General features: G+C 27.6%; 1 protein-coding gene across 1 annotated transcript in view; it reads left to right on the plus strand.

The window, feature by feature from the left end:
• Positions 1 to 1,758: 1,758 nt before the first annotated feature.
• CRMP (Collapsin Response Mediator Protein) overlaps positions 1,759 to 21,704 on the plus strand; it is an 89,484-nt gene continuing 69,538 nt past the window's right edge. The window contains exons 1-2 of the mRNA XM_016048419.4: positions 1,759 to 1,897; positions 5,386 to 5,586. Of these exons, the coding sequence (XP_015903905.1) occupies positions 5,422 to 5,586 (165 nt within the window). The 5' untranslated portion in view covers positions 1,759 to 1,897; positions 5,386 to 5,421. The remainder of the gene's footprint in view (positions 1,898 to 5,385; positions 5,587 to 21,704) is intronic.

Genomic DNA, 21,704 nt, shown 5'->3' on the forward strand with positions numbered 1-21,704 from the left:
TTTGAACAACATTTCATAAAGCTTTCATATAAAAGTTTTGAAAATGTCATATAAATAATTGATTTTCGGAGAACCCTTAGAAAAGAAAAATTTTCGGGGTGAATGCAAAATCTAAAAAGCTAATGCATACTTAAATACTACACACTTCTTTTTTAGATAGAATTACCGAAGCATAGAAAACGAAATAGAAATTTGAATTTTTGGAAGAAAAAAATGCTAATTGTTGCTTTAATGAATTACGGGGAAAAAGAGTTTTACTCTAGTTGACATGAAAGTTAGGAAAAATATTCTTAACATGTTGTACTATAAGATAAATGTTTTAAAAAATGGATATTTTGAGTACTCAATACCTATCTAACCCATTAGAACAGTTATGTTCAACCAGCTAAAATATATTTAGCCACTGAAATATTTCTTTAGAATGAATTCTATTTATAAAGAAATGAGGATTTTATGTCGGAATACATATGTATAAGAAAAAGAACAAAAAAACTTTATTACACAAAAACTTTACTTGCTCTCGTGTTTTAAATCTTCTTCAATTAAGAAACTTCAAAAGCGCAGTCTTGATTTAAAAAAAAAACTAATAACTAACAAGTTTTAAAGCTTTCCTTAAAATTGTGTTTTTTTTTCTACGTGGAAAATTACCAACCTTCTGAACATGTAAGAGAAATTGAACTGTTTGATTTTCGTAATTAAGAGTTCAAAGAATATTAAAAATCGTTTGGAATTATTTTATTTAGAAAAAATCCAATCTCTTCTCACTTGATTTTTTCAACAATAAATAAATAAATAATAGTTAAATATATTTACTCAAAAATTTTTTATACTTCAAACGATTTTCAAATTGCTTAGTTTAAAAAACGATAACATTTAAAGGCATCGAAAAATAAGAGTTCCAAAGCAAACGATATTAAAGCTATTTAATTTTAATTTTTCTCTTAGGAAAAAATAAAAATATCGAACTTTTGATGCAATTAGCTCAAGTTCAAATCCAGGATATGATTTATTAATTCAAACGGTTATCACAGATTATTACTCATAAATTTAATAGTAAGTATTACTAATGTTGTTTGTGTTGCACTTAGGATGTTTATAAAATTAATTTCAAAAAATTGAGAAGTATATAACAAAAAATGGCAACAAAAAAATTCCAGAAAGAAGAAGTCAGAATTTAATCATTTTAAAGAGCAACACCATAAAAATTGTCTTTTATTTAAATAATAATGTTTATTTTTCTGTTCACCTTAGAAACACATATATTTGCTTTAACATTAATCTACACTTTTTGGACTCAATTTAAACTAGTTATTAAAGTAAATTATGCGAAATGAAATACGCAATATAGCCGATAGTTCAAAATTTCTTTTAAAAAATATCAGAAAACAGAAGATACGGTAACTAAATCAATCCTAATATGCAACGATAACTACTGAGTTCTACTCTCAAATTACTTTAAAGCAGTCATTATAAAAAATTCTAGAAATACATTTGTTCTCTAGATTTTATTCTTATTCAAGATCAGGTTAATCTAAGTTCTTTTATTCGTTTCGCACAATTGTTATCGATTATAACGTTTCTTCTCTGGAACCTTATTAAGCGACCTTGAAAATATTAACAAAAAATGCTGGGGCAGTCCTAAAATAAAATCTCATTACATTACCGTTATGTGTAAAAGAAATTTTGCCCCCTGAAGGGTTGCCACACCGTAACAAAGTTTAGAGTCATCGAACCCAGAGTACTAGACAGAAGAAATTTGCGCCATTGCGCCAAAGACCAATCCGTAAAGCAATCCATACGGTCACTGCAAAGTGACGTCATTTTCTAACATCGTCTGCTGGTCGCCTCTGTTTGGGTACGAGTGTTTGAGTTTACTTTGTGAGCAATAACTGTGGAAGTAAGTTACTTTTACGTCTTTCGTCATTAAGTAACCGGTATTTTATTTTCAATTGTTTACTTTTAAAATATGTTTGGAATTTCGTCATTGTTTATGTAATTTGACCGGTAAATTTGAAAAGTTATTTAAATAAAATGAGTTAATTTCGTAATGAAAAAAAAAGTTTTGGTATATTTTATTTTTATTCTTTTTTTATTAACGCACTAAACATTTAAAATTTTCTGTTAACATTTAAAAAGTTTTCCATTTTCACGTATATTATTTCTTTGGAATTATATTTAACTTATTAATTCCATAACTTGCGAAAAAGACGAACGATTTAAATAATAACAACGAACTTTAAAAACGAAACTAACACTGTTTTTGTTTATTCTTTTTTAATACATTTTATGCGTGATTTTAAATGCACATATTGTTAAATGTTTTTCGAATAAAGACGCATTCTCAATTTATAATGGAACATGATTCAATATACCGGCATTTAGAGGTGTAGGGGAAAAATCTATTTTTTATGCTTTACAATTTCTAAAAAGAAGTTAATTTAATAATGACTAATGAGACCACCTTCAAATCATGTTATTTTCATGTGATGTTATTCGGGTATTTTTTTTAATGTAATATTTTTGCGATCCTAGAAATCACTTTTACTTGCAGCCACGTGCCTAACTTAGTGGTTTGGGGAGTAGAAACCAGTGCTGTGGAGTCGGAGTCAAAAAATATGCTAGACTCCGACTCCGGTTAGTTAAAAGTTAAGTTCATGTTGAAAGAAGAAACGAAGTTATTAATAATATCAATATTATTAAAAAAAATATTTATTATTGCATTTTCTGAAAAGATATTAATTTAATTATGACTAATGAGACCACCTTCAAATCATGTCATTTTCATGTGATGTTATTCGGACTTTTTTTTAATGTAAAATTTTTGCAATCCTATAAATAACTTTTACTTGCAGCTATGTGCCTAACTTAGTGGTTTGGGGAGTAGAAACCGGAGCTGTGGAGTCGGAGTCGTAGTCGCTCGTCTCCGACTTCGATTAGTTAAAAGTTAGGTCCAGGTTAAAAGAAGAAAATAAGTTTTTAATAATATAAAAATTATTCAATAAAATATTCATTATTGTATTTTCTGAAAAGATGTTAATTTAATTATGACTAATGAGACCACCTTCAAATCATGTCGTTTTCATGTGATGTTATTCGGACATTTTCTTAATGTAATATTTTTGCGATCTTAGAAATCACTTTTACTTGCAGCTACGTGCCTAACCAAGAAGTGGTTTGGGGAATAGAAACCAGTGATGTGGAGTCGGAGTCAAAAAATATGCTAGACTCCGACTCCGGTTAGTTAAAAGTTAGGTCAAGGTTAAAAGAAGAAAAGAAGTTTTTAATCTTACGAAAATTATTCAGACAAATATTTATTATTACGTAAACTAAAAAAAAATGACTCGGTTGCGTATTATGGCAATCATTTCAATTATAATTTATTACCAAATCAATTGATTACATTTGAACATTTTTGAACCTATATGTGATTTAACTATTGAAAAAGAAAGAGGAAAATTATGGAAAGTATTGAAAAATCGAAATTTCGAATGTAAAGGGCTATATAAGGTTGCACTTTATCAGCACCCTCGGCTTTCATGGGGTTGTTGATGTCTAATTCTTTGTTGTAAGTCCCCAAATTTCTAAGGCTTCCTACAAGGAACCTCTAATATTTATGTAGGTAAAATTGATTTTTGTAATTTCATAAAAGTGTATTAGATATTTTCAAAAGTAATGCTTTAAAATTTTCTTTTAAAATAAATTATGAGAATTTGGAAAAAAAAGGGAGGGAAAAAACCATATTTTGGTCATGTTGTTCCCTCCTATCTTTTATCGAACTACCTAATTTCACACAATATCATTTTGTGCTTGGTTTTTTGTAACTGTCTTCTAAATACTTAATACAGTATACTTTCGATATCACAAAGTTGATGGGACGCTAAAAAAAATTCGAGATAGCGAGTTTTCGAGATACAAATTCAGAACTAAATATGTTCTTAAAAGTAGGAAAACATATTCTAAAATATTACCCTAAAAAGTGGAATCATGAAACATAAGATTACTACTATTAATTACGTATGTAATGATAGTTGACTGTAAGTCTAAATACAACGATGATAATTTTATTTTTAAAAGTAAGACAAAAATAATTATGCATTAAATAAAAAATAATTGGTTTTGCAATGAACTTACATTGTGATTTTTGTGAGAAAAATTCGTTTTCTATTTCGAAAAAAAATTCGACATAGCAAGGTTTTGAGAAGAAACCCTTTGACCTAGAAATTCAAATTAACATTAGGTGAATACGTATTGCCAAGGGGAAAACATATTTTTGTTGACATAACGAGGTTTTCGAGGTATCGAAGTTCGAAATATCGAGAGTATACTGTATTTTCTGGGGTTGCTTGGTGGGCAAAAATGTAAAACGTTTAGTTAAAAACGAAAATTTTAATTTGTTTCTTTCGATTTTTAAAATTTGTGTGTTCGGTAGTTCGTAATACTACTTAACATTTATAATTTCATACAGGATATTTTTGCTCATATAGAGAATGAATCGTAATTAAATGTTTCAGTAAAACATACTCGACTGGAAATTAATTTCATAAAATGTTTCTGATAGGTTTATATTTTTAAATATCGCTTTGTTTAGCAAATTCAGCATAAGTAAATCCCCAAGTTACACATAAGCCCCATGTCCCACCATATCTTACTTACCCCTAGCAACAGTAAATATAGATTCTACTCAATGGTTTACCTAGCTAGACTTCTGTAAATTATTGCGAAATTTATATTGTTCATGCCAAGACAAATAACTTAAGTTGTATGTGTGTGTGCATGTTATTTTTAAGCAAAGTGAATAACAGGAGATTTTTTAAATCGTTGTCATATTTCCATTTGAATTTCAGCTTCTCGAATAATAGAATACGTTTTTATTTTTATATATTTATTTATTTTTGAAAACTTTAAATAGAATCAATTGCTTCAAATTTCGATTAGGCGTTTAAATTAAAATTACATTTTATATCAAACCTAATTAATTTAGTAATTTAATTAAGTTTGTAAGCAAATTAGTTAAGTAGTAGTAAGTGATAATTTAAATAATTATCATAATATTCATTATGGCTATAGTTTTGTACACTTCATTGTTAATGTTTATGTAATTAATTTGCATAAAATCAAAAATTTATTTTCCTTATTTTTACACATGTAGGACCTAAACTTATAACTTACCAGAGTCAAAATCGATTACTATTATCGCAAAATTACTCTCGAATTTACAGACTCAAAACATTCTTTTCTTGAAATGCAAAGTAAATTCACGCTAAAAAAACCAAACCCAATTCTTATGAACATTGAACTTTTATCTGAAAGATAGCAATAAAATATGAGATAATGACTTTTCTTAGGATTTATGAGATTCTGTTATGTTTATTTAACCCTCCACAGGTACAGCTCGGAATACTTTGATCTTCATTATCTCTCATGTCTGTCTGTAATGGTGATGTAATTGAAAGCCCAGTTTCGGATACTAGTAGCAAAAGAAAAGGAGGTGTTCGATTTGGTTCTCAAGACATGGAAGACGATATAGTTAGCGTACGTTCCTTAGCCATTACTGAGGCTAGACCATTTAATGACAGTTCTTCGAATGTAAGTGATCTATTTCTTAGTTTTAAGCTTCAATACTACCTTACTGTCTAGCTAACCGTGGGAGTTTTTCGTAGTTTTTTTTTTCTTTATGTAGCGCAAATGACTTTTATTCCCGCCAAAAGTCCACCACGGAGGCAAGCTTGGCCCAATTCTTAATCCAGGAGTTCCCTTGTCTTCTATGTAAACACTGTGGGCCAGAAGACCATGATCTTTGGCCAAATGTCAAAAATTAAATTTTCAATTAAAATATGTGTATGCAGTTTTAATATAGCCCAAATTAAGTATTCATAATCATTCCAAACGTTATAATTTACTTTTTGGACCGACGAGAGTACAATGTAATGAAAAGTATGGTAAAAAAATTTTTTTTAAATGTAACTTTTAAATTTTTATATCAGAAATATATATAGGAATTTCACCTTACTGTTACATTTTTATCAGAGTAATTAGTCTGAAATTATATTACAATTTTTCAATTTGTTGGATTAGTTAATACTCTTGACAAACTTATAGTTTATATCTTATCATTTGACATTTTACAATGTTTGAATGACTTTCGAAACTTAGTTTCAAAAAGTTTCACGAGGTAATTAGCTAAACTTTTTTTTTTGTTGTCTTCCTTGATGTTTCTTCTTTCGAAAAAACCTGCCCCATTTTACCCGTATTGCAAAGGTGGACTAAATATACCGAAATACAAAAATTGTGTTTTTTTTCTCTTCATGTTTTCGCGTTATTTTGTAATATTACTTCGGAAATGTAATTTGCTTTTCATTTTTAATGTGAAATTATGAAAATTATTATATTTTCATTGCTGTATTTAATTATTTAAACGTACTATATTATTTTTTTATTTTTGCTCGCCATATTTCAACCGCCATTTTGTTTTGTTTTTTTTGGGTATTTTTAGTGTATTTCAAAATTTCAACTATGAATTCAATTTACCTGCACATAAAAACCCCCAAATTATGAAACAAATTTTATCGAAATACTAATTTTGGCCACGAAACCTTGGATGCTGGCCCACTGGTAAGGTTCAAATTAGAAGGCTACGGAGTTGAACATTGACAGCTGTTCCGCTCCGTTATGAAAAAAGAAAAGAAAAAAGTTAATAAATAAAACAACTTGTGAGAAGCGTTTGCTCAGATGTTAGACCTTTCAATGAGGGGACGTCGAGCAGTGGACAGCTTGTTCAGACAGGATTCCCGGGAGAACACCGAAGTCAAGCATCATTGGTTGCGGTCAGTGAGCCGGTGGGTGACCACTTTCATCAGCCTGAGATGGGACAGAGGGTGCACAGTAATGGTTCTCGATAAACTGCTCTTCTGAACTGTTAAGTTCTTAACTTCGCTCGTAGGGTCATCGGGCTACTTAAGCAGGGGAGCAATCTCCTGTGCAGATGATCAAAATTGTGATGGCATGAGCGCTAGCCCCCCAATTCGCATGTTTTCTTTCCTTATACAATCATATTTCGGTGTATGAACGTTCATTATTAAGTATTGTCATTCATTATTTAGTTTTGTCTTTTGATAAAAAATAATATTTGTAGAAAACCCCTTATCATTTTGAGTTTCTTTTAAAAAGTACAAAAACTACTTAGAAAATTGCGTGAAATTTTTAAATTTTTTAAGATATTTAAATCGAATTTTTTTTCTTCAGTTGCCAAATACGATTAACTGGAAAATTTAAAAGAAAAAGTCCTGCTGTGGACTGATCGTTGAGACACGGTTCCCAGCAGATCTACGAAGTCAAGCATCACTGGCTTCGGTCAGTGTGCGGATGGGTGACCACTTGAATCAGTTTGCGTAGGGACCGAGGGTGTGCGGTATGGGTTCTCGTTAAACTGTTCTATCGTAAAGTGCTTGACTTCTCGTGCTGGTCGTTGGGCTATCGAAGCGGGGGTGCCATCCCCTCTGCAGAGGATCAAAATTGTGATGGCATGTCTTCGGATCCTCCTCAGGGATGTTTCCCAGACCGTCGCCAATAGCTCATTGTGCATCTCTAGTGCTACGTAAATGAACTGCAACAACTGCAACAACAAAAAGAAAAAAATTATTATTAAATTTTTTCCGTGCATGCGCAGTTAAGAAGAACTACTTTAATTGTTTATATATTGCACCTTTTTCGAAGATTTTTTCTTTCTTCAAATTTTAAAGTAATAATTTTGTAATGAATTTTAAATTGCTCTAAAAATTTTGTTTCATTTTATTGAATATTTTTAAAGTTATAGCAAAAAAAAAAGAAAGAAAAGCAGAAAAATAAGTTGTTCATAAAAATGTCCATATCTCCATGAATATTTAAGCTAAGCTTACGAAATTTTCTGTAATTATTGTACACAATATCCAAAATAACTGTCATTAGCTACAAATCTATTGCTGTAGGTTTTGGTGTTCAAGAACACTATTTCCCGTTTGTAATTTATTGTCGGTCCCTCAATCCTCTAAAAGCTTTTAACTTCATGGATAAGTATGAGAAATCGCATGATCTAAAATATCATGAAGTTACAAAATTATTTTCTTATTATTTCTTGAGAAATATGAAAAATTTTATTAGCAGAGAAGTGTTTCCATTATTTTGTCCACCCCCTGTATATGCCTTATTATTCTAATGCAATAAAATAGAATAAAATAAAAAGACTTGAACTGTTATGGAACGAAAATAAAAATACAACGTCCTATTTTTTATCAAATAGGAAAAATAACACAAGCATAATGCAATAAGACAGCTATTGAGTAAATAAAAAGAAGTATGAGAATTAATAAAGTCATTATTTAGAAGATTTATTGGTAATTTTCTTATGCTTCATTCCCACAGAATTAATCTAATGTCTTAATTAATGTAAACGTAGTTGTTGTGTATAGATATTAAAGCATCAATTAATCAATTAATTTAGTATGAAGCAGTTGGCCTTTAGTTCCGATGAATTGAAAGAGGAATTAAGAAGCATATATTTTTGAAATAATTTTTTTAAAAGAAATTTGAATTGAAATTTATCAAATTTCGAATTGAAGTTTGAAAGAAACTTTTACTGAAATTGGAAGAAATTCGGTTTAAAATTTGGAAAAAAATTTGAATTGTAATTTGAAAGAAATTTGAATAAAAATTTGAAAGAATTTCCTGAATGAATTTTGAAATAGAGAAACGAAGATAAAGTGTTTGCAAATTTTAAAAAACAAAATTAACTGATAAAGGCAATGAGAGGAAAAAAGAAAAAAAAAGCCCAATTTTCTTCTACTCCATTGAAATTAATATCGAAAGTATCCTTTGTATCCTAACAATTTAAGTCTCTTTTTTGCCTAAAATAATTAAGCATTCATTTGCTATTTTTGTAAAAATTTATTATTCAAATACTTAGTGTATACCTATATTTTAACGAATGACGCACGTGGAAATTATTACTGTCCTAAAAATTCAGTCTTGGCGGTACAAATTTATGGAAATAATTTCTAAATTTTTTGTATTCTTGCTATTTTAGTCGCTTTCAGACACGCACATTCGAATGTCATTTTTTTGAAAAAAGTTACTAATTTTTTGCTAAATCTTTGGTATCATTTTCAAGAATGATGCACGTATTTGAAAAATAGAAAATGATTTCAACTAGCATTTTTACAATATAAAATTACAACTTGAATGCTAAATTAATGGATCTATTTTAATGGTTTACATACTTAATTATTTATATCCTAAATATGGTCTATAGAGGTATAAATTTGTAAAATTAATTTTTAATGTGTATGCATTTTTTTAATTTTAGTCGCATTTTCTACCTATTTGACCTGTTGCTATAATATGTTATATCTATATGTCTATATTTGTTATTACTCTCTATAAATAAATATCAATTCAAGATAAGATTTATGTTTTTTTTTAAATTCTGCAAAATTTTTTTTATTTTAAACTTCTTTTGCGATCTCTGAGATTTATCTTAAGTGGAATTCAACATTATTTAACAGGCTTTGTCAGATTTTAATAACATTATTATTTATTCAATTATTCATTTGTGACTCTTATAAGTAGGCCAATGGCTTTCCATCACAGATTTTAAAATTATGTTAAGGGTGGTGATTTTGGAACACCATAAATTTAATATCAGTAAAAATCTACACCTGGTACGAATTTAAATATGATCTGGAATGATAATTTCCAGTAGCTAATGTGGAAGATATTTTATTAATTTGGATAATTTGGAGCATAAGCATTAATGCATTGGATAATTTGGAGTATAAGGAATGGATAATAAGGAGGCATTGGATAATTTTGTCCGTTTCGCTACATTTCGAATATGATTCCAGTGCTATATGAATGCTCCTATTAGTCCTAAATAAATTAAAATTAACATTCTGGATGGAATAAATCCAAAATAACGTAATCCTCCAAATCATAGGATAAAAAAGGATAAGCATACAAAAACTTTTTCCCGTTTTTTTCAGAAAAAGAAATTAGATGTAGAAATAAAGGAAAAAAACATTTGTTATTAATTATTATTATTAACACATCTTTATTATTATTCATTATTTATATTTATTTATTATTATTATTAAATTGTTATTATTGATTATTATTATTATTTCACATTTAATATTATTATTACATTGTTATTATTTATTATTATTATTTCACATTTATTATTATTTATTATTATTATTACACATTTATTATTACTTATATTTATTTATTATTATTGTTACACATTTATTATTACTTATATTTTTTTATTAATATTATTACATTTGTTATTATTTATTATTATTATTACATATTTGTTATTATTTTTCATTATTATTACACATTTATTTTTATTTATCATTATTATTACTCATTTATTATTATTTATATTTATTTATTTATTATTATTACATTTGTTATTAATTATTATAAAAATTATTGCTTTTAAATATAATCGAGTTTTAAATTTTCAAAATAATAAATTTTTTACATGATATTTTTTAATATTTTTATTCAAAGAACCAGTACGCGCCGTAAATTTGATCGTCTTATATTGAAATCGAATGGTATATGAAGCAATTGAAAATGACACATAAAGCTATAGAAAATGATGTATGAAACAATAGAGGATATGATCACAAATTTCTTTACACAAAATAAAATCTTTTTTTTTTTAATTAAAAAAATATTTCAGATTAACTATTTGTGATTTCAACTTTTCAAGTTATTTTTACGTTTTTAAGTACTGGTTTAAAATTTGGGAAATTTGAATAACTGGGTATGCAAAACTTTTAAGAACTTGTATGCACGTACCGGTGTCCGGTGTGTATCTACTGAATCGTATCACTTTTAATAAAATACACAACCGCATGAAAAGGGGGAATAATCAAATCGTCTTTTGCACTACTGAAAACAACTCAACCGATAAACGAACTCCGGATATCTTGTCACGCTTGAATATATCACAATATGAACGTTATTCAAAAACGTCATTTTTATTAAAGAATTGTGTACATAACCTATACCTTTTGCTTCCTATATAAACATGAATTTAAAAAGCATTTTACCTAGTGTATTTAAAAACAGCTTTATTAAGTATTTATATAAACATTTATTCGATGAACGAAAGAATCATTATACTGAATTGTTATTAATCTGATGATTTTCTGAATCTAACGTACGCACTGTTGTGATATTTACAAAATAAGTATAGAGGGAATCTTGTATGAATTTGAACTAATTATTTTTCATGCAGGAAGTAAAAATTCAAAAAACTCTGGTACTTTGGGGAAAATTATAATTTTTTATGAATGAATTCTGCCATACAATTCAGAAAAAAAAAATTTTTTTTAATGAAACAAAATCAGTCCTAGGTACTACATATGTAATACTATAGATACAAAATATTAAAGATTCTGATATTAAAGACGCAGATATTGCATGCTTATAGGTGCAACATGGAGAATATTATAGATACAACATGTTTAAAGTACTAATATTAAACATACAAACATTGCATGTTTTTAATGTTTCTAGAAATTTTTAACGAGTTAAAAATTTCTATCCTTTTCGCAATTAAAATTTTTTTTTCCACCAGGGAGCATTTTTCTGTTGTTTTTATTAGTCAATATTATTAGACAAAATGCAAAATTGGAAATAAATTTATTTATTTCTGTCATTAATACCAAACCAAAGTAAAAACTAACATGTGTGAGAGACCATCGGCTAAGTTATACTCCTCGTTGAAAAGGAAAAATTCTTCAGCTACTTTTAAGAATTTTCTCGCACTCTTCAAAAGAATGCCCCTTATTTTCCTTCTGTACATCTTGCTTTTGAAATCAAAATACAGTGTAATGATGTCAAAAGCAATTGCATTTCATTTCATTTTTTCCCCTGCCAATTGTATAAACTCTCGGTCCAATTTGCAATCTGTATTCAAAAGCAGTTTAATTTAAATATTTTTTTAAATCAAAATACTAATTAATTTTAATTATAGTAATTATATAGTAATTATAATAATTTATTTTATCTTTTAGTCTATTTATTTGTTTATAAGGAGAACCACCTTTAACGACAATTTCCTCTGCCACTTTGAATTATTATATCCGACCTTTACTATATGAAGTCGAATGTAATAAAAATCTAGTTTATCTTCATTGTTATTTTAGATGATCTTTTCTAATGAGTTGAGTCTATTTATTTGCTTATAACGGTAAGTTTATTATAAGGACGATTTCGTTTGCTATTATGAATTGTTTTATCAAACGTTTCTATATGAATGTGGTCGAATGTAATGAAAATCTAGTTTATCTTCATATTTATTCTAGATGATCTTTCCTAATGAGTTGAGTCTATTTATTTGCTTATAACGATAAGTTTATTATAAGGACGATTTCGTTTGCGATTATGAATTGTTTTATCCAACGTTTCAATATGAATGTGGTTGAATGTAATGAAAATCTAGTTTATCTAGTTATTCTAGATGATCTTTCCTAATGAGTTGAGTCTATTTATTTGCTTACAACGATAAGTTTGTTATAAGGACGATTTCGTTTGCGATTATGAATTGTTTTATCCAACGTTTTTATATGAATGTGGTTGAATGTAATGAAAATCTAGTTTATCTTCATAGTTATTCTAGATGATCTTTCCTAATGAGTTGAGTCTATTTATTTGCTTGTAACGATAAGTTTATTATAAGGACGATTTCGTTTGCTATTATGAATTGTTTTATCAAACGTTTCTATATGAATGTGGTCGAATGTAATGAAAATCTAGTTTATCTTCATAGTTATTGTAGATGATCTTTCCTAATGAGTTGAGTCTATTTATTTGCTTATAACGATAAGTTTATTATAAGGACGATTTCGTTTGCGATTATGAATTGTTTTATCCAACGTTTCAATATGAATGTGGTTGAATGTAATGAAAATCTAGTTTATCTAGTTATTCTAGATGATCTTTCCTAATGAGTTGAGTCTATTTATTTGCTTACAACGATAAGTTTGTTATAAGGACGATTCCGTTTGCGATTATGAATTGTTTTATCCAACGTTTTTATATGAATGTGGTTGAATGTAATGAAAATCTAGTTTATCTTCATAGTTATTCTAGATGATCTTTCCTAATGAGTTTAGTCTATTTACTTGCTTATAACGATAAGTTTATTATAAGGACGATTCCGTTTGATATTATAAATTGTTTTATCCAACGTTTCTATGTGAATATGGTCGAATGTAATGAAAACCTAGCTTATCTTCATAGTTATCCTACATGATCTTTCCTAATGAGTAGTTTAGTTTTATTTATTTGCTTATAACGATAAGATCTCTATAACGACAATTCCATTTGATGATATGAATTGTTTAATCCGATTTTTTCCTATATTTATGTGGTCGAATGCAATAAAAATCTAATTTATCTTCCTAGTAATCATAGCTGATCTTTCCGAATGAGTTTAAATGAGTTGATAAGAGTTAAAAATACTATACATTGAAAGGAAAGAAATTTCCCTCTCATTATGAAAAAATAGTAACGTAATCCCTAAAAGAGGGATAATTGACCTTTTTTACTACAAGTAACTTGTTGTTTCCTTTTTCTCTGCTTACATCTGATTCACTTGTAAGCAGATGTTGAACATCTCTCTGTCAGCCATTAGTGAAACATCCTGACCTTGATGACAGAGATGTTAACAGGATCGACACACAATTATCAATTTTAAAACAAACATTATTCAACATGTATATCGTAGTATATGATTTTAGGGGATGGTAAAAAAAAGAAAGTTTGTAAATAAACTGTTCGGTATTTTTATCACTTGTTAAAAATAAAAAAAAATGTGAGTATGTTTTGTATGTTCTCTTGAGACCCAGCGTCCAATATATCTGGCTGGATATGGTGCAGCGTCCAATATATTGGACTAGATATGGTGCAGCGTCCAATATATGGACTAGATATGGTTCAATTTTATCACACACGCAAAAAAAAGTCTTACTTTTTTTTTTTTTTTTTTTTAAATCCTAGCGAGGCAGTTGTTTATGTAAAAGTATGATTGAATTTACCCTCGATGATCGAAAATTTTAAATAAAATGAAAAAATTATAAAAGAAAAAGATTAGAAATTCTATTCACCTTTTGGATAGTCTTGTGACTTATTAGTATTTTATTATTTGAGTCTAGTGGTATATTCTCTTGAGACCCATCGTACAATATATCTGGCTAGATATGATGCAGCGTCCAATATATCTAGCTGGATATGGTGCAGCGTCCAATATATTGAACTAGATATGGTTTAATTTTATCACACAAGCAAAAAAAAAAAAAAAAAAAAAAAAAAAAAAAAAAAAAGCGTCTTAATTTTTTTTTTTGTATTTTAAAGCCTAGCGAAGCAGTTGTCTATGTAAAAGTATGATTGAATTTACCCACGATGATCGAAAATTTTAATCAAAATGAAAAAATTAAAAAAAAATTAGAAATTCTATTCACCTTTTGGATAGTCTTGTGTGACTTAGTAGTATTTTATTATTTGAGTCTAGTGGATTTTGTTTTATAACCTAAATGAGAAGAATTACACTATAAAAATATCTAACAATATGCAAAAAATTCAACAAATTAAAATTTATCAATTTTTATGTAATAATTATAAATAACTAAAAAAAAAGCTAATTTAGTACAATTAATTGCATTAAAATATTTTATCGCATTTATACGTTAACTTTCTTCGAAGCTGTAAATTTCTACACAAAAATCGAATTTTCTACCATTATTTAAAGCTGGTCTAATAATAAACAAAAAAATTCCAAATCAAATGCATGTATTTTGTCTAATCATTATCCAAAATGAATTAGTTAAATAATGTATGTGTTTTAAGTATAAACATATAAATTTTAAGGCAACTTCATATATTTTGTTTTTTCATCATCACAATATGACAGTCTACATGGAGGATATCCGGGTCTTAATCTAATGCCTTGTGTAGTGTATCTACCACTACAAAAATATAATTCCAATTCAATAGTGTATAAGACATGTTAACTCGATTCTATGGTGGGGTTCCTTTACATAGACGAAGCAGACGTCGATACATTGTCGATAACAACTCACTCTCCCCATTGGTGACCCGGACGTGATCACGCCTACCTTGACAGAAACTCCCACTTCGAATTGAACATGCCTTCTTTGATGGATTCTCCACATTGAACAGTTGACTTGCTACTTGTGACTGCGACATTATCCTCCTCCTCACGCTGTTGCTACTCAGTCTCGATCACACATAACGTCGACAAGTGTTCACTCGACTGCTAAAGGCAACACAGGTGCGAGCACGATCGTGAACTTAATACAGCTCTCACGAACAGCACTCAAAAAGTACGGTAGTCTTAATACAGCTCTCCCGTCTTCTCACAAAACAGCAATGAATCAACTAGTGGTATCCGTTCATCGAATTCTATCATCGTATTCTATAATTCTGGTGGGGGAGTACTGTAGCGTATCTACCACTACAAAAATATAATTCCAATTCAATAGTGTGTAAGACATGTTAACTCGATAATTGGTTCCTTTACATAGACGAAGGTTGACATTGTCGATAACAACTCACTCCGCACACTTTGCAATTTTATAATTTTTATTAAACCCAGAAAAGAAATGAATTGCTGATTCGAATATCGCATAGAACTTACCTGTGTGTAGGACATTTCTATTTACCATACGCAATAAAGAAAAAAAAAACATTTGAAACTTCCATGGTTAGTTCAACGGCAATGACCATAATTCCCTTTCCTGACATATACAAAGTGTATATTTTTAGAATCTTTGAAAAATTGAAGCATATTCATTAAAAATCGCAAATTAATATTTTAATTAAGAAACACTGAAACTTTATTGAAATTTAATGAATCACAGCTGAAGACGAAATAAAAACATTAAATCCAGTTTGATTGTGTGATGAAGTGTTACTAATAATTGCTTTTCAACTCATCTAGTTCTTCCGGTAAACAAACAGGTTTTAATATTTTCAGTCCCGCTTTCCTCAGTAATGTTTCGTTAAATTTTGATAGCTTTTTCATTTTTCTTCACTTAAATATTAATTTCAGACCTATTTAATGTATAGTTGCTTTAGTCTATCCTTAACAAGATATTTTATTTATTTATATGGAATGCAAGTGCATATTTTTTGTGTGACTTAATTAAATGTAAAAAAAGTTATTAATTTAACTTAAATACAACCATGCGTAATTTTTTTAATCTTATTTTCGATGCTGAAGGGACATTCTATTCGACTTAATATCATTTATTTATCTTTTTTTTAAATTTTACTTATTTTTTTTATTTTTTATTAATTCATTTATTAGTTTATTTTTATTTATTTTATTTATTAGTTTATTTTTATTTATTTTATTTATTAGTTTATTATTATTTATTTTATTTATTTTATTTATTTTATTTTATTTTTTTTTTTTAAATTTTATTTAATTTAATTATTTATTTAATTTTATTTTATTTTATTTATTGATTTATTTTTTTAGGGCGAAAACGAAGCAATTAAAACTTTCAATACAAATTTCAAAGACGGATGAATGTAATATAACGGACGGATATAATGTTTTAATATACGGTTTAAAAAATAACATTATTTTAATCGGCGCCATCAAACATAAGATATTTGCCATGATTTTAACAAAAATGCCTTTAAAAAGTGTAATAAACTAAACTACTTATTATAATATTTATACAACATTTTGAGAAATCAACGATATTCAAAGCATTTTTATTTCATCGAAACTGGTTCAGAAGGTAATTTAAAATAAATAAGAAGTCCAAATAAGAAAGAAAAAAATCGACATCTTACACAAACTATTCTAACCTATTAATTTTGAACATGAAAACTTAAATGTTCTAAAAACTCAGTACTTTATTACTCGCTAAGAGTAATCCAATTGCTGCTGACATCTATGAAAAGAAATGTAAATGAATTTCACCAAATCATTCTCTCTTTTTAGTTCTGAAGAAATTCAGTTCTTTTAAAATGTTTTTTTGTTAGTACGTACATCAATTAAATTTTCAAAAATTAATATTATTATTTAATTATAAATTAATATTAATATATAATTAATATTATATATAATTATTTATATTATTAATTATTTATATTATTAATTATTTATATTATAAATTAGTAAATAATATTAATTAATATTATTTATTAATTTATTGCTCATTTGTTTTTACTCTACTACTAGACAACAAGTTAAATTTTGTTTAAAAATTTTTTTTTACTAGTCGAAACTATAAATTGTTTTATTAGTCGAAAATATTGACTTTTTGGCTGACATTTTCACGCTTTTTTCAAAATGTTGTTTCTATACTCGCTCACAAGATAACACCTTTAATTTTTAACTGTAAATTTTGCATAAACATTAAAATAAGTAACATTAATGTATTTTTATTACGAGACATAATTTTTGCGACAGATATAGTAATCTGAATTAGTTAAATTCTCAGCATATTTTGACTCCAGCCCCTTCACCAAGAGGGTCCAGGTTGGGCTCAACATCACGTAGCAGAGACATTTGCGCCCCCCCCCCCACATTTTCGTAGAATATTTTCAACAAAAATAATGTTTTATGAAATAAAGTCAACTCTCTCATCAATTCCCACAATTATTAAGATTATTTTTTATTTCTTACGAGAAACATCATAATTTCATCTAAATTAAAAACTAATCAATTGAAAATCCCAAAATGTTTTATTACTTTAACACATATTTATTTCACTGATTTATTTCAGTATTCTATGAGATATAAATTTATACCTAATTATTTTCTAGTTTACCCTTGAAACGATTTCCTTTTTACGATTTCCTATTTAAATTAATTATTTTATTTTTGGTTGTCACGAAAACTCGTTAAATGTTTTTTACCAATGAGATAGCTTTGTAATTTTGCTAAAAGTTAATTAAAAGTAATGTTTCATAACAACTTCGTAAGCATTACTGTAATTTCATGTTATGACTAGACGAAGTTTACACAAAGCTTATAATAAAAATAAGTAATTTATTTTCTGTTTAATAAATTGCGAAGGTTTATAAGTTTAGATGTTTATTACATAAACTGTTACGTAGTAAAATAATGTCATAGTCATACGATTTAATAATAATGAAACACTTCTTCGTGTTTTGTTCGTATTTGGTTTAATAATCCAGTTCAAAAGCATAATAATAGAAAATATTAAGAAAAGATCATAAATTAAAATTACATTTAAATAAATACTTTTCCATAAGAAATATAAAATATATTTCACAAGCTAACACATTTATGATTTGTATTAATTTTATCCTAGCGATAACCAAAGGAACTGAATCTTGTGAAGAAAAAAAACTGCTTCAAATCATGCAATTTATCTGTCCAAACATTATACAATGACCTGCCATCGTTTTCTCTTGATATTGATACTTATAGTAATGCTAATTTTTATATTTATTTATGACAATAGTCAAAAAACGAATATAGATGATGTATTAAATATATAAGCACATCTATATTGAAAATCTATGATTTAAAAGATATCTGATATCACCTCTATTAATGATGCTTGCAAAAACAGGATTTCCACTTGAACAGAAATTCTGACTACGGGCCAGTTCAACTGGAATACCGCAAGAAATTTATACTTTACGATTCAAGAAATTGATGAATTATTAGTTTTATGAATAATATTTTACTTTCATAAATATAATTCATAAGTACGTTGATAATCTTTAGTATAAATCGTAATTACTTAAAAAGAAAAAAAAAAAACTCTACAGTACAAAGTATACAGGAAGTTAAAGACATGACGATACAAACCCCCCAAAAAAGTGTGTAGAAGTTAGAAATTTTCACTAAATGTAGTAGTTTGCAAAAAAGAGTAGAAAAATTTAGCCTGATTAAATTAAACATTAATAGTTATGTTGTTAGTGAGAATACAAGATAATAGTACAAATTTGTACCTTTTGTCGTTACCATGCTAATATAGTTGTAGTTTCCAATTCTATGACATTCAATTCGTGAAAACTATAATTGAAACTATGAAGATTTGAATCCAACAATTTGTAAGCAATTGAAACAATCTTTCCACAATTGACACAGTTTTTTTAATTTTTGGCACTTGTGGAAAGATTATTTCAATTGCCTCCAAATTGTTGGATTCAAATCTTTAGGCAGTCTAGAAAATTAATCGGTATTTGATATCAAGAAGTTTTACACAGTTTTTTTTTTTAGTTTTTTTTTTAAATTTTCTCGAAAGTGCAGATTTGTAACGTACCCCTATTTAACATTGATCGCTTCAATTAAAAAGTGTATAATGTTGAGTATTTGAATTTGGTTATACAAGGTGTTCTGTAATCATCGCCCTTACTTTATATGTATTTTCAAAATCATTGTCAAAAATAAGGTAAAAAAATATACATAGTATAGCTTTTTAATTAATATTTAAGTTAGGGAAGAACAAAATCAAAACTGAGAAATCGAGATTAAAATCGTCTAACACTATTTCATTGCCAGAGAAAACAAAGCAAAGATGAAGCGTGATAACCTTAACACCTTAACCAGCATTGAACACCTTAAAACCGCAATCAAACAGGCTTAGATGTTTTTAAATACCACCTTTCTCGATAATGAAGCGTCAGACTTTGATATTATATTCGTTTTGTATTTTTCTCTTCACTCAGACATTAATTCACGAAACTTAATATGTATTTTCAAATTTTTTTGGCAAAAATTCTAAAAATATAAAAATACACATAAGAACCTCTGGGAAAAAACAACCTGGATACCCTGGATAATATTCAATAAATTATGAAACTAAGATAATACTTATTTGTACTTAAAAACTAAGATGCAAAGTTATATTTTAATAGTTTGAATCAGATTTCTGCAATGTGTAGTGCTAAATAGTGAAGACGACTAATTAGTAAAGTACAAAATTAGACGCAAAAGATTAAGTTCTCTGAATAAACATCCTTTTTCTCTTAAACAGATTAGGAGTACAAGAACTTACTTTCTCTGAATAAACATCCCTTTTCTCTTAAGCAGATTAAGAGTTGAATTAGAACTCGGTCAAAACTCAGACCTCCTTAATATGTACTATTTTCAAGTTTTACTTTTTTATTTTCAATATCTGTAAAACTGACTGAAAAATCGCCCGAATTGAAAGAATTTTGCACACAATTATAAAACTTGCCAATCCCACAGTAATTTTCTGCAAAATATGAATATGAATAATTATTTAGAAAAATTATTAATTTTCGTAAATATTTATTATTTTATTTAATAATAGTCGAAAAATTTTGAATTGTAAGGTATACAATTTTTTACGAAGTAAGTACATTGCAAAATACAAAATTTGAGCGAAATCGATTGAAAAGCTCCTGAGAAATTTAATTTTAAGTAAACCGTGCTTTTAAAATTCGATATCTCAGAAACTAGTCAAACGATTTCGCTCAAATTTTGTATCTTGCAATGTAAAATTACATTCTTTAAAGTGATATAAAAAATTTTATACCTTACAGTTAAAAACTTTTTCGACTATTATTTAACAAAATAATAAAAAATGACAAATATTTATTAAAATTTATTTTTTGCTTGGAATTATCTTTGGATAAACTAATTTTATAATTGCGTGCAAAGATTTTTCAATTCGCTTAAATAGTTTTCGAGATATGGTGTAACACGGATAAAATAAAGCTAACATTAAGGGGTTCAAACTCCTGACCAAACTACGGGGATCACATTTCTCAGATTGCGGCTACCCCCTATATTTTGGGGGTTAGAAATTCGAATCAGTTGAAAGAAAGGTATATTTATTCAGAGAAAGTACGTTTTTGTGTCTGATTTCGTAATTTGAAATATCGTCTGCAACAATTGATTAGCATATTTGAGGTTACCCTCTTGAATATTAAGATTGTGTCCTAAAACGTGAAGATTCAATCATAATTTATTCGAGGTGGTTCATTGTTTTTTGTTGTTGATACATTTATTAAAACAGCAAGCTTTACATTATAACTGCACTTTTATGCTGTGCATTTATAAAAAAAGCAAGCGATTTCTCAGAGCATCTCCTCGAGCAATTTTTTGTACATCAATTACATCGTTTTCTTTTGAGCAATTTCTTTGTACAGTGCACAAAATAAAAAATGAACCACCCTTAATAACTTTTGATCTAATGATTGGATCTTCACAATCGTAATAACTCGAGGGGCTGACCTCAAATATGCTAATTAATAAGTGCAGACGATATTTTAAGTTACGAAATCAGACGCAAAACCGTACTTTCTCTGAATAAACATACTTTTTTTTCAACGGATTTGGATTTCTGACCCCCAAAATATAGGGGGCAGCCGCAATCTGGGAAATATGATTCCCATAGTTTGGTCAGGAAGGCGCTCCTAAGTTTGGACCCCTTAATGTTAATTTTTCTTTTTGCGCATTTTGCTATATCTCGATGACATTTTAAGCGAATTGAAAAAAATTTGTACATAATTATGAAATTCTTTTATCAAAAAAGAATTCCATGCAAAAAACAAGTTTCAGTAAATATTAACCCTTTTCTATTATTTTATTTAATATTAAATGAAAATAATTTGAATTGTAAGGTATATAAGTTTTTTCATCATTTTAAAAAATATAATTTTTTATA

The sequence above is a fragment of the Parasteatoda tepidariorum genome, chromosome 12, assembly GCF_982258835.1.
Source record: "Parasteatoda tepidariorum strain Cologne lab strain chromosome 12, Ptep-v5.0, whole genome shotgun sequence".
Lineage (NCBI taxonomy): Eukaryota > Metazoa > Arthropoda > Arachnida > Araneae > Theridiidae > Parasteatoda > Parasteatoda tepidariorum.